This window comes from Pyxicephalus adspersus, chromosome 2 (genome assembly GCF_032062135.1).
Source record: "Pyxicephalus adspersus chromosome 2, UCB_Pads_2.0, whole genome shotgun sequence".
In the NCBI taxonomy this organism is placed as follows: Eukaryota; Metazoa; Chordata; class Amphibia; order Anura; family Pyxicephalidae; genus Pyxicephalus; species Pyxicephalus adspersus.
This window is the reverse complement of record NC_092859.1, coordinates 132386432-132399440: the sequence shown is the minus strand read 5'-3', so window position 1 is coordinate 132399440 and position 13009 is coordinate 132386432. Positions and strand designations below refer to the sequence as shown.

Genomic DNA, 13009 nt, shown 5'->3' with positions numbered 1-13009 from the left:
ACCTAACATTCCATTTCACATTATATTTATCTTGTTTGCTGCTATATTGCTAGCTATTTCTCATCCCATTAGCTAATTTTCACTAATCATACCTATGTTACAAATAATGCTAAGGTTATTTGCTCATGGCAAAAAGAGATGAGCAAAGCACTGAAAAAGGTACATATAATATCAGAGACCAAGGGTACAGAAAAGTTGGTTGGGGTTTTGTGTGAAAGGCAGCCTCAGATCTTGTACCAAGCCAGGAGAATAACTCTTATAGTCCTGGTATTGTGTAAAGGGCAGTATTTAATGCTAAGATTTACTTTAACCCATTTATCTAGCCAGAGGTAGACTCATCATGCTTGCAGGTAACTTGGAGTTTAAATATACAAATAGGTACAAATAGGTAGCTGTCCCATAAGCTTTTGACTCGTTCAGTGGAAGCAGCCAATCACAAACACTATGCACCTTGGTAATTGCTGTAGTTGTCAAAGCAGATCATACGTAATACAATAACTTTCTCACAGTATAATCTGTTCTGAACATTTAAATGTTACCTGGTTATATTTCTAGTGCAGACACTTCAGCCCTGACCACTGCATGTTTGATTTTTTTTGGCACTTCCAGAGATAAAATCTTGAAGCCATTCAAATATGCAGATCAAACGATAGGATAAGAGCAGGATCTCTCCTCCACATTCTCCCAAGAATCCAGAGTTTAGGAATAGGCAGGAAGCCATCTCATCAACTAAGACTTTGCACACACGTCAGATGATTCTCATCCGATTCTCGCCCAAGGGCTAGTATCAGACAAGAATCGTACGTGTGCACAGCAGCCGTCTGACAATGTTCATGGATTCGTCCTGGTGGATCCAGGAACGACCGTGAGTGCAGAGCCATAGAGGCCCCATAGAACAGAATGGTGCTGTATGTACAGTGCTTGTTTATTCATCTTTCAGTCTTTTGTTGTTGGAAGGGATCGCAAAAGATAAATTCCAACGACAAAAATCTAACGTGTGTACGTAGCCTAAGGCTGAACCAATATGGAAGGAACACTAAAGCTGATAACAGTAAATGCAGACCAAATACCAACATGTATTTGGAATGTATTTGAAACAAAAAAAACTGAACATCATTTACATAGTATAGTTTGAACCATGATCATGATGCAAATTCAACTGTAAAATCTGACTTGCACCTGTTTGTAAAAGAAACAGCTTATCTGCAAGCAAGAATTAACTGCAGCTGGGAGTAAGGACTCCTTTAACCAATAAAAAAACGACTGAAGAAAAGCAAAATCAGCACATGATAAAGTAAGGGCTCATTCAGCAAGGGCTCCTGCACTGGTGAACATGCACTGACAAGTGTTATGCCGCCTGTTGAACATAGCACATTGGGGTGGCATGCCCTAAATGTAGAACAAAACTTAGAAGCATTATCACTTTTTATTGCAGCTAGCTCATGTGTGAAGGTCAGAGGTTAAGACTTGTCAGGGATTCAAACAGAATCTCTAGAAAGATATTAATCCCTACTGCAAAGAATACTGGAGAAAGTAATATCACATGTATTACAGTGCACTAAACAGAAAGAGCATCGTATCAGTATAATGCTCAGTTTAGAATTAGGGACAGACAGAAAGATTTTAGCGTAGCTCACTGCTAGTGCCTGAAATTGCCTAGGTACTGTATAATTAATCTAAACACAACTATAATAAAAATATATGTATTTTTATAATATATCTTTAAAAAAATTAAATATTACTCTAACTTAAAGCTAGCCTTTATATAATAAAAGACAATGTAAACTAAGACTGAGGTCTGCTCCTTTTACAACCATGCTACCTTCCGATCCTGACCTGCAGTTAAGGACACTTGCTGGACACACCCACTCCACCATGTGACAGATCTTTTGGCTTAGGTGATTGGCTGCTCAGAGCAAAGGAACGGGAGGATCAATGAACAGGAGGGAAAATCAATGTGCTGAACATATTAGGAAGTACATGTTTTTCCTGCAGTCACTGGTTGAGGCTGTGAATGCATTTAAAAGTACCTTAGCATATGCATTTTATGGCTTGATCTATTTATTTATCTTTTTATGAAACTTTAGTAAAAATCAAAGTCGGATTAGGTTTTACACAGAAGCTGAAATTGAAAATCAGAAAGAAACTTTGAGTGCCTACTCTGGCAGCAAAAATGAGAGAGGAGGCAGAGAGCCCGACTAATTGACACTTTTGTTAGTCTGCAGGTTTTCTCGGTATTTCACATTTAATTTTTCAGGATACATCACCAAAATGGTGTTCTATCTGGGCAGCACAAAGTTGGGTATATCTTAAGAGGACAGCCACATATCAAATCGATACAAAAATGCACCCTTATGAAAGCTGCCGTATTACACAGAAGACAATGGGCTCAATTCAATAAATCATGACAAAGGTATTGTCTGCTGTTATTTTAGGCCAAGTGACTATTACTTCTGATCAGCTCTTATTGCTGAAAATAGGTGTCGTTATGTCAAATAACAATCGTTCTAGCTTAGTGAATAGAACCTATTGACACATCCATGGTTTGAGGTACAATTTTATAGCAAAATACACAATGTTGCTGAAACAATAGCATCTGTTAGTCATTACGTACCTGCATAGAGCTTCTGCATCAAAACATCGTGTTTGTCTATGATCGATAATGATAATTTCATGATGTTTATCTAAAAAGCTTTCCAAAGCAGATTCTGGTGTCTTAGCAATGTTAGACTTAAAGCCTGCTTTCTCACACGCACAACAGAATCCATTACTCTGGCTATCTTCTTTGGCAAATACTAAAAGTACCTATATAACAGAAAGGAAAAAAGAAAGGGTGAAAATATAAAATTCCCACATTTTTTAAGTTTATTAAGAGACAGTTGTTGATTTTAGTGACTTTGTTTGCATTGTAATTTGAAAGTATTTTATGCATTGAAAACACCTTTCAGTCTTTTGCATTCATTTATTGGCATCTACATGTAAGAAATAAACACACATACATTTTAAATGTACACAACACATAAATTTTAAAATTCATAAAAATAGGAAGAAAAGTGTAGTTTGTATGCACTACTATCAAACTAGCTATGGCACACAGATAAGATCTAAGTTCGGCAATTTTGGTCAAGGTAGCTGAATGCTAGATTTGCAAAAGTGGTCCCAACCAGGAACATTTTAACAATGTTTGACACATGCTGTGCAATCTAGTCTGTTACATCTAAATAGGTTGGGGATGGGTGAGTAAAGTGGTCCATTTATATTACTGTACTTGGCAATAAATACCCAAGTTAGTGTGCTGCCCACCAATTAATTAATAATGGCATCCATTGAACTTTCCAAATATATGAAATTAAGTAGATGAAGTTGTTTTCTTTAAAATTAAAGAGTATTACTGCAATGCAATATAGTATTTTTGCTTTAAATGTTATTTTAAGGCAGTGTTCTCAACCTTTTCAATATGGGGGAACCCTCTGAAATACATTTGAGGTCTTCAGGGAACCCCTGCTATAATTTCTATATCCAACTAAGCATGAGGGTCAGTGGGAAGAATGCCTTTTACATGGCTGATCGTTGGGACGAATGCCACCCTTAAAAATAGCAAAAAGGACCATTGATATCAAGCAAACTGACCTGAGAGACACAAATTTCACCTTTGGAGACACCCTGGTTGAGAAACACTGTGTTAAGGGGTTAAACCTAATCTTTTTATTTAGCTTTGTTTTTCTTTGAATAAAGAAGAAAAGAGTTAGAACTTCTGGAAAAAATACAATTTTGAAATATCCGTAGATCTAGAATAGAGTAAAAATCTTCCAACTGGAACACCAGAACTGTGTTCTGGTTGGCCCTCCTTCTCACTTACTCTGATGGGCCTCAGGTTCCCAGTCCGACCTTGGCTTTATGTATACTTTTAGGGTCACTTTATTAAAATATTATGAATAAATAAGAGATTATGAATTAAATTAGGATTAGAATTAAATAGGATTTTGCTGAGATTAAAGTATACGTTGATTGTTTTATATGGACATTTTATAACCAGAAAAATGTGATGAATAGGTTTATTTACCAATAGTTTTTATTATGACAAATACTGTGCTCTATTCTATTACTAAAAAATACTGCACTTTATGAAAACTGCAGAAAACTGCATAGCACAGTAATGTGACCTAAGGTTGTACTCTGGAGCTTGGCAATGCTTGAAGAAATGCAACTTAGTTTAAACCCCACTTTAAACAGTACAAATCCACTTTAGTTCCATTGATTTTTCTTTTGGATCATCTTGAATGTTAATATCAATTGGTTAACAAAAATCAGTTGATCGTACTACCACACACTGCAATAGATAGACGGTTAATTCTTTAGTATTGTCATGACATCACTATATTTTCACTTAATCAATCTCTCTAAATAATAAAGAACTTGACAAACTTCTATGAATATCAATCACTTTTAAGTTATCAAATTTAGATAAAAGAATCAATGTACGGTTGATTCGATGAAAGGTCCTAATGGATTTATTGGTCACCAAGAAATTGTTAGTTTATACTTTAATTTCAAATGATGTAAATATGTGTTTGAATGCCCTAACCAATATTGTCAGCAGTTACAAAATATCCGCAGAGCACTGCTTTTCTCAGAAATATTCCACAATATAAACTCTAATATTAATGGCACATAAGAATCGTTAAGTATCTGCAATCTTCCCATCCAGAGTTATTTCTGGTGTATAATCCATTCTCAGGATACGACTTCGTTTATTCCTAGACGTCTTTCACTGATGAGGTTTCCACCAAGCCTGCCAAACATCTACTTGTGTTTCTATACTGTCGCAGTTCTTCTAAGCTTCCCGGTGTCATCAAGTGACCTCTTGTTCCTTCTGCAAGCTTGAAATATAGTCATTTCTACTCTACATAAATTTTATGTTTCCTATGTTAAATACACTCTTTCATGTTAAATAGACAGACATACACTGTGGAATGAGCCGATGCATAATATAGAGAAGCTATACATGTTTGTGTGAATTTTATTTACATTTATGAACGATGGACTGCTTTTCACAGATCTGGCTGCAAATAAATTCTCAAAGTTTACCACCTGACAAAAGCAATGCCCTCTTTTTCCACTCTATTATTAGGAGTAAACATTAAAAAGATTCAATAAACAAGTTAGGATACCGAGTCCAATTGCTTGTTTACCCCTGGCAGTGCAAGAGTTTGGCCATATTTTCTCCTTTCTTCCAATCACATAAAGTGGATCTGTTCATGGCACATTTCCAAGTAGTTGGATTCAGCTAACATGTGCAACTCTTTTCTCAGTAATAATAATTGTACATGTACAGTATACTTATTTTTTCACTTTCAAGGTTGGATTCACACAGACACTGAGTGCCTAGGAACACCTAAAGACTAATGTAGCTTAGGCTGTTGCCTTATCAGAGTAAATTATCACCTTGTTATGAAATTTTTTACTTGACTATGATACAAATACAGTAATTCACTTTGCAAAGAGTAGCCAATCAAGTCAGTAAAACCTCACCTAAACTGAGTGAAAATTCCCTTGCAAGGTGATAATTCGTTTTAGTAAGTGAACAATCTGTATTATTTTAGTAATTCAACTAAATTGTTGTTAAGGGTACCATGTAATGAATAGGTACCTTGGGCTGCCGCATTAAACATAAAGGTCAGGTATTAGTGCCACATGATTTTAATGTGAAAATTGCACACACAGAAGGGGTACTTGGATAAACCTATTTTATATAGGTCTAGTTCAGAGCACATTAAAATGCCAAATTTATGTTGAAAAGTAATGTGAAAGTAAAGTTTATGTGAAAAGTAATGTTATGTTGTGAAAATGTTCTCAACAATTACCCCAAACGTTACAAATGGCACTCACTACCTGTTAAAAAATGTTGGCTTCCTAGCTTTCAGTGTTTGCTCTTAGTGTTATTTCTCTGGCTGCAGCAGATTCTGTAGTTATTGTGGCAGGTAATACTAGATGAGGAGTCACAGTTTAGGCCAGTTGTGTTAAAGAGCAGCATTGATTGCACAATAATGAGACTCACACAGAACACAACACTCATTTAACAAGCTCCTTACATACCTCTACATGTACATCTACACGTGTGACACATGAAGCATATTACAAGTTTTTGAAACTTGTTTAGATTTACCAACTAGGAAGTGGCATTAAGGAACAAAATGAAAGGTCCGCTTACACTCCTGGAGTGCTGTCCCCAAAGCACCTACACTTAGGTGAGAAATGTGTTTAACAAACCCCCCAAGGAATATGGGAAGTGGTGAGGATTTAGGAGACAAAAGAAGATTGGTAGGCAAGTTTTAAAAGATAAGTGCTCTTTTAAAACTGAGCAGAAAGTAGAAGCCAAAAAGGACAAGGAAGAGAATTCTAGAAAGTCAGGGCGGCTCTGGAAAAGTCTTGGACCATGCGTGTGACGAGGATATGAGTGAGGAAATCATTAGTATGTTATTGGAGGAGGGAAGAGAGTGGCTAGGGGAGTATTTTTCTATCAGGCCAGAAAGGTAATTGGGACAAGAGCTGTGAAGGGATTTGAATGCAAAGCATAGGAGCTTGAATTTGATTCTAAGGTGAAATGGAAGCCAATGTAGAGAACTAAGAAACAAAGAGATGCAGCAGAAGAGGAGCAGTTGGAAGGATGGATAAATCTGCCTGCAGCATTCATAATAGATTGACCTTTTATTCTGATATACACGAGCTGACATGAAAACAGTCTGTTTTGCCCTATATTAAAAGAATAAAACTAACACTTCTCAACTGTCAATTTATGGGACAGTTTGTCTGGGATATGGTGGCCATGATGTAACAAAGACATAAAAACAAAAAATAATTCCATTAAAGCCAATGTCATTATGAGCACAGACACATATAACTCCTACATAGTATTGCAAAGCTGTACCTGAAGTTGATCTTGGTGGAGTCTCATTGGACCAAACTGCACTTCTGTTACAGCTGCCTATGAGAAAAAAAGAACACAATATTTAATATATACGTCCTAAAAACCTAAAAAAGTAATACATATATTAATATACAAAAACACAGCAATATTGGGTTATCCAAACAACATTGTAAACTCAAAGGTAAATCTCTTGCTGACGCAAGTTTTCAGTTTTCAGATTTGTTTTCCATGCATTTCCAGTATTTGCTTCTGTGGCTGCAAGGCTTAATGAAAAAACATGAATATATTATGAAGTGTTTTGTTTTGATGGCTGCTAAGATTTTATCCCAACCTGCAAAAACCATTGACACATTAAAAGCCATTTCTGAGAGAACAAATTACTTACCCATCATGCTAACGTCTAGAACTGTCTGATCCTTAATGTGGAATAGCTGCACAAAGGCTCTAATATGCTTTTTTTTATAAAGTTGGTAGCGCAGTAACCCACAGCAACCAATAGTTATTTCTCAAATTAGTAGTCTAGTAGAACAATGCAATATCATTTCTATGTAAGGTAATGTACTTTGTTTTAAAGGAAACATCCAATGAAATGATCATGTTACCATTAAATTAGAATCACGTTCTATTTCTAGGCATTTCGTATAGAAGTGAAGATGAGTACTTTCCACAGCATGGCTACTGCTTACAGTAAGATTTTTTTGATAAGGCAAACAGCAACATAAAAAGTACAGTAACTCAGAATGACTAATATGAATTCCTTCTCAGAAATCTTCTAAAATAATCCTTCTTTTGGTGATCTTGGCTCTTTGTATTGAACATTTATAAGAAATCTATCTGTTTAGATATAACAGCACATCAACTGCAATGGTATTTAAGCTAAAGGACCACATTGTGGTTTTTCAACTACAAAAGCAACAAACCTAAAGCCTGAAATTAGAGCCTCAAAAGGAAAGAATGAGTAAAAGCAATCTATAATGTGTCTGAGCTGATATAACAAGGGTTCCCAAGTCCAATTTTAGCAAAGGTAGAACTCCTAATAATGACATTGATACATAAAATACAAAGTAGTGCTTTGTATATATAAACTGGTGCACAGAAATGTTTCTTTTCCATAGCCTTTAATACTACTTGACTGGAATGACTGGATGACTAAAGGACTGGACTTAATTTTATTTGGAATGTATTAAGATTCTGCTCTGCATCTGCTTTGGGATTACACTGATTGGAGCACTGAGTTCGGCTATCTACACATTTCAGATGATTCTCGGCCGATAATTGCATCAGGGCTGATATCGGATGAGAATCCGGTGTTTGTACAGTGCTCTTCGTCCGTCGTCCATCCCGGCGGATCCACAGACAACGAGGGAGGAATGATCTTAATGAAAGTGAAGGGGTGAGTAGCGGGGTGTCGCTCACTCATTCCCCCCCTTTCCCTCTTCATACAGCAGAACGGTGTTCATTGTTCGTGCATTCATTCTTGTTCATGCACCATGCAGTCTTTTGTCGTTGGAAAGGATCGTTAAAGACAATTATTGCAAGTGTGTACGCAGCCTTGGTCCTCTCTTAGGATGTAACACAAGGACAGTATCTCTCCATAGCAAGAGAGCGAAATCTACATTTTTACTAGGTGATATCATGTCATGAATTGACAGATGAGGTGACAGATGTCATGAATTGTGTAAAGAGGCTACAGGGAGCTCAGGGACTCAGGATAGTGAGCTTTAATAAAATGTTTATCCTGGTGTGTTAGCTTTGTGAATTATGCATTGCAGTGAGCTTTATTGCACATAAACGGAGTATAAGTGAGCATAAAATGGGATGATCACCATTATAGTTTACAGATTGCACACTGGATAAATTGACTAGACACCAGGAAAGTTTTGTGGCAGTTTTAACACTAACATGCATTACAAAGTCTTTCTATTTATGTATTAAGAAAGCAGTTTTACTTTGCAGCAGCCATGGTTAGTAAAGCGAGAACTGAGCAGCTAGACTATCATTAGCCAAAGTGAATCTTATAACTCAAGTGTATATAATACTTTACATATCTCTCTATGTAAAAGCCCATCTCTCTATTTTTTGTGAACAATACATTTTTTTAAATCTCGCCTTCCCAAAACCGTACTAGCTAGGATTCATCACGACAAAGGAACCCTGCCACATTAAAATCATCCTTGTAACAACATAGGTGCTTTGAGGCATCCTAATGTGAGTAGTATGTTAGATATAATGTAACAGTGACTTTTGAACAGCATGGGGGATGCATGGAAAAAAAATCTTTAAGCTTCTTCAAACAAAGATACTGGATGTATTTATTATAGATAAATGCAGTATGTACTTAGTAGATGATAAATAGTAAACTAGAATCGTCACTGCTCTGAGCTGACAAACCTGATATGATATTTCCCATCGAAAAGTGTGAAACTACCTGTGGTACCCATCCATGCACCTTACCCACATACAGGAACCAGTGAGAACACAGTAATATCTGGCACGTTCAGGGAAGATTGTGAGTTATCATTGGTGTAAGTATAGTGGTGGTGATTTACTTCAATAATAAATAAGTTTGACACATTTGTTGGTATACAAATACAAGGGAGGCACGGTGGACTTGTTGCATTAAACATGGTTTTGGAATTTTTGCAGTCCAGTGCTTTTAGTATGTATGTCTGTAAGTAGTACTAAATAACACACTCATTACATGGAGGATTTAACATATAGGATTGGTAATATTTTAATACTTTTAATGTGGTTAATGAATATAAAGTAAATGCAGGGATTTGCCTCTTTAATAGGCTCCACAAAGATTATCCCAGTGAAAATTTCTGATGTTTAAATTATGGATGAATAATCTAGCCCTGATGATAAATTCAGTATGGTATAAAAATGGGTCATGATCTTACCTAATGCCATAAAAAGGACTATTGTTGTTGAATATATTTTTTGTAATTTTGTAAAAAGTGATAAACTTGCTACTATGTCATCGTTAGAAAGCTTTAAAAGTAACTGCGAAATGCATCAAGATTGGCAAACAAGAAAATTATTGTGTTTTGAAGCTGAGAAGTATTCAGAGTTGTCTTCTGTATGCTGAGTATAGCTTTTCACTGGAAAGCAATGTACAAGTTTGAAGCAACATATTAGGATGTGGTTTTAGCATTGGAATCTGTCAGTTGTTTGATATGTGTATTTTTATTGTGAATGAGTAATAAATTGTGCTTTCATTGGTCCTAAATAAAATCCCTGTTATTTTCCAGCCATATGACAATGGTGGATATGTGTATAGACTATTGTTGTGAGTATACACCCCCAAAGGCAACGGACCTGTTTCCAATGGGCCCTACTCTGGGTGTGTCCTTGCCAAGTAAATGGAAGGCAAGTAGGGGCTTATTTGACACCATTCATATCAGATAAAGAAGCCAGCCCACTCCCTCACTGAATAATTAGTTTTAGAGGTCCTTAACCTTAAGCCATTTGTAATGTAAAGCTGTAAAGAATTACCATAAAACCTGACACTTACTGAATATAGATTTTAAGGTTCTTAATTCAACTAGTCAATCAGCCCACATTTAATGACGCCCTGCACCAGGTCCTCTAATGTGATATCACTGCAGTTTTGAAATAAAATTTATTGATTTGTTGGCTTTGCCTGATGAATATTTTATGAGACTACAAATGAATGTTTTAATTGTCCTATTAAAAGCATAGCAATTCTTACAGCTGACCTAAAGAGATATTGCCAAATGAAGTTAACTATTCACTTGTAATTGTACAGTGCAAGTGCCTCATAACTGTGCTACATGGGGTAAGTTAGGCAAATACGCTTACATTTATGCCTCAATGTATGCATAAAATTGCCTAAAAAATATTTTTTTAAAAAATTAACATGGAGACATTGATAAATGCAACTTCCATTGCAACGTCCTGCATTGGAAAATGACATCTGCAATCAAAATGTCTATAATGTGTAAAACATCTCTGATAGTAGATCTACTCTCTAATGTTGCTATGGGTATAAAGTCAATGCAACTGTCAGTCTGACATGTAATAGGAGGCACAGATAAGAATTACAGTTTGGTGATTTTGATGCTGAAGGATTGCGGCACAGTAGTGCTGCCTTTTTTTAGGAAATTGCACAACTGTCTGTATCAAATGTGTGTTTTTATACTTGCACATCAGGTAGTCTCACAAAAAAACAAAGAAAATCCAATTCAAGCCATTTAGGTTTATAATGAAGGAAGGGAGGGTTTTACCAAGAGATAATCACTCACCTAACAAACATTGCCAGACCAATAATAAACATATAAGGGAGTAAAAGAGAAATATGGCTTTTCGCCAACAAAACAGAAGATGCCTAAATAATTGTAATATCAAAACAACATACATCATACATGGCATTTTTGACTAGACACAATTCTAGGACATGTTCAATAATTAAGATCAATCATCAATAATCATACAAAATGTAACAATCACATGACTATAAATGTGCAAATGAAATGACTACTCAAGTTTCGTCCTGTTTTCTCGCTCTATGGCTTCCTCAGGGGATTCCAAAACTCATACTGGATTAACAGTAGGGGGGGGGGGGGGGGGGGGGGCCTGATTTCTCTAAATAATGTTTCTTTCTCTTTTCCTCCCTAACTGAGTAGTCATTTCATCTTCAGCAAACATGAAATGGATCTGGTCAAGGATTCAAAATATTTGCTAGCAAATAGAAGAAATCCATTCCAGGTTTGCTGGATAACCTTTATTGATGAAAGTGTATCCTCTCCAGCCTTGGAGAGCTTTATTAAATCAGACCCAATGTCTTCATATAAAGCTTAAAATTAACCAGAGTATCAATATTTTTAATAAAGTTCCCTTTTTGAATATGCATAGTATGCTGATCTGTTTTTTACATGGGTCTCTTCTTAAGCTTCTTCACCTGTGGCTCTGACCTCAGGTAATCACTTGAGATTGAGGGCCCCATCAGTAAAACCTGCCTGCACTTGGGATTACAATTGCACCTGATCCATTTGCTATTTATCTGCTATCTGATGTGACCCCTAAGAGGCTTTGAGTATAGAAATCCTGAAACAAAGCAAAGAACAACTGTGTCCAAAACTGATTTTACATATAATGCTGATGTGCCTATCTGGGACCTTTGTGTTGAGATATTTGCACCAGAATAGCTAGTTCAATTTAAATGACAAAAACATTAAAAAGTCAAAAGATGTTGCTACAAAGTCAAGCCTAATTTAGCAAAATGCAAAATAAACAACAAACTGGAGATTTTGGTAATCAAAAAATGATTCATTAGCCAACCCTGGAAAATCTGGTCTGTGACAGATTTAAGAAGCCCCCCCCCTCCAAAAAAAAACAACTATGTTTTGAGTGGAGTTTGCCCTACAGTGTACAGTGATACCTCAGCTAACAACGATAATTTGTTCCGGAATTACACTCGTTAGCTGAAATCTTTGTTAGCTGAAACAAAACTAAAATACAGCTTAATACAGGCCACCACGGCTGCAGTTTTCTATCGCACATCCACAAATGCATTAGTCAGCCGAGCATCTTCGTTAGCCGAGACTAAAACTTAGCGGAAAAAATCTTCGTTATTTGAAAAGTTCCTTAGCAGGGTCTTTCATTAGCCGAGGAATCACTGTACTTTTACCATCTAACACTGGAAAGCGTCGCTAGAATGTAAAAAAGCATATAAATATTTTGACAAATTTTGATTCGGAAGATAGTAATTTGGCCCTTCCACCTTTGCCTCTCATTGCTTTGGCTTCCCTAGTAGTTGCCAAATAACATTTTGTTCTCAAAAATGATTAATAGGTGCTTTGCTTATGTGGGACACAGCAAGAGATTTACTTTTATGTAGACTTACACAGATACATTTATACCTTTTTTTATACTAGACGCCATTCAGACACTGAGAGCAAAAAGAAAGGCCTATATGCTACCAGAGTCTTAAATAAAATAATGCCATGGACAATATGACAGCCATTTACTACCACATGTCATGCCATACCTGGCATTTCCTACAGCTCCTAAATAAAATGGTGGAGGATAGATGGGAAGGTAAAGCTACGTACACAC

General features: G+C 36.2%; 1 protein-coding gene across 1 annotated transcript in view; it reads right to left on the bottom strand.

Moving 5' to 3' along the window:
- The window catches only part of PDE8A (phosphodiesterase 8A), a 111840-nt gene that overhangs the window by 40064 nt on the left and 58767 nt on the right, over positions 1-13009 (bottom strand). Inside the window, exons 2-3 of the mRNA XM_072399107.1 lie at positions 6929-6985; positions 2615-2805 (exon numbers count right to left, since the gene is read on the bottom strand). Coding sequence (XP_072255208.1) covers positions 2615-2805; positions 6929-6985 — 248 coding nt within the window. The remainder of the gene's footprint in view (positions 1-2614; positions 2806-6928; positions 6986-13009) is intronic.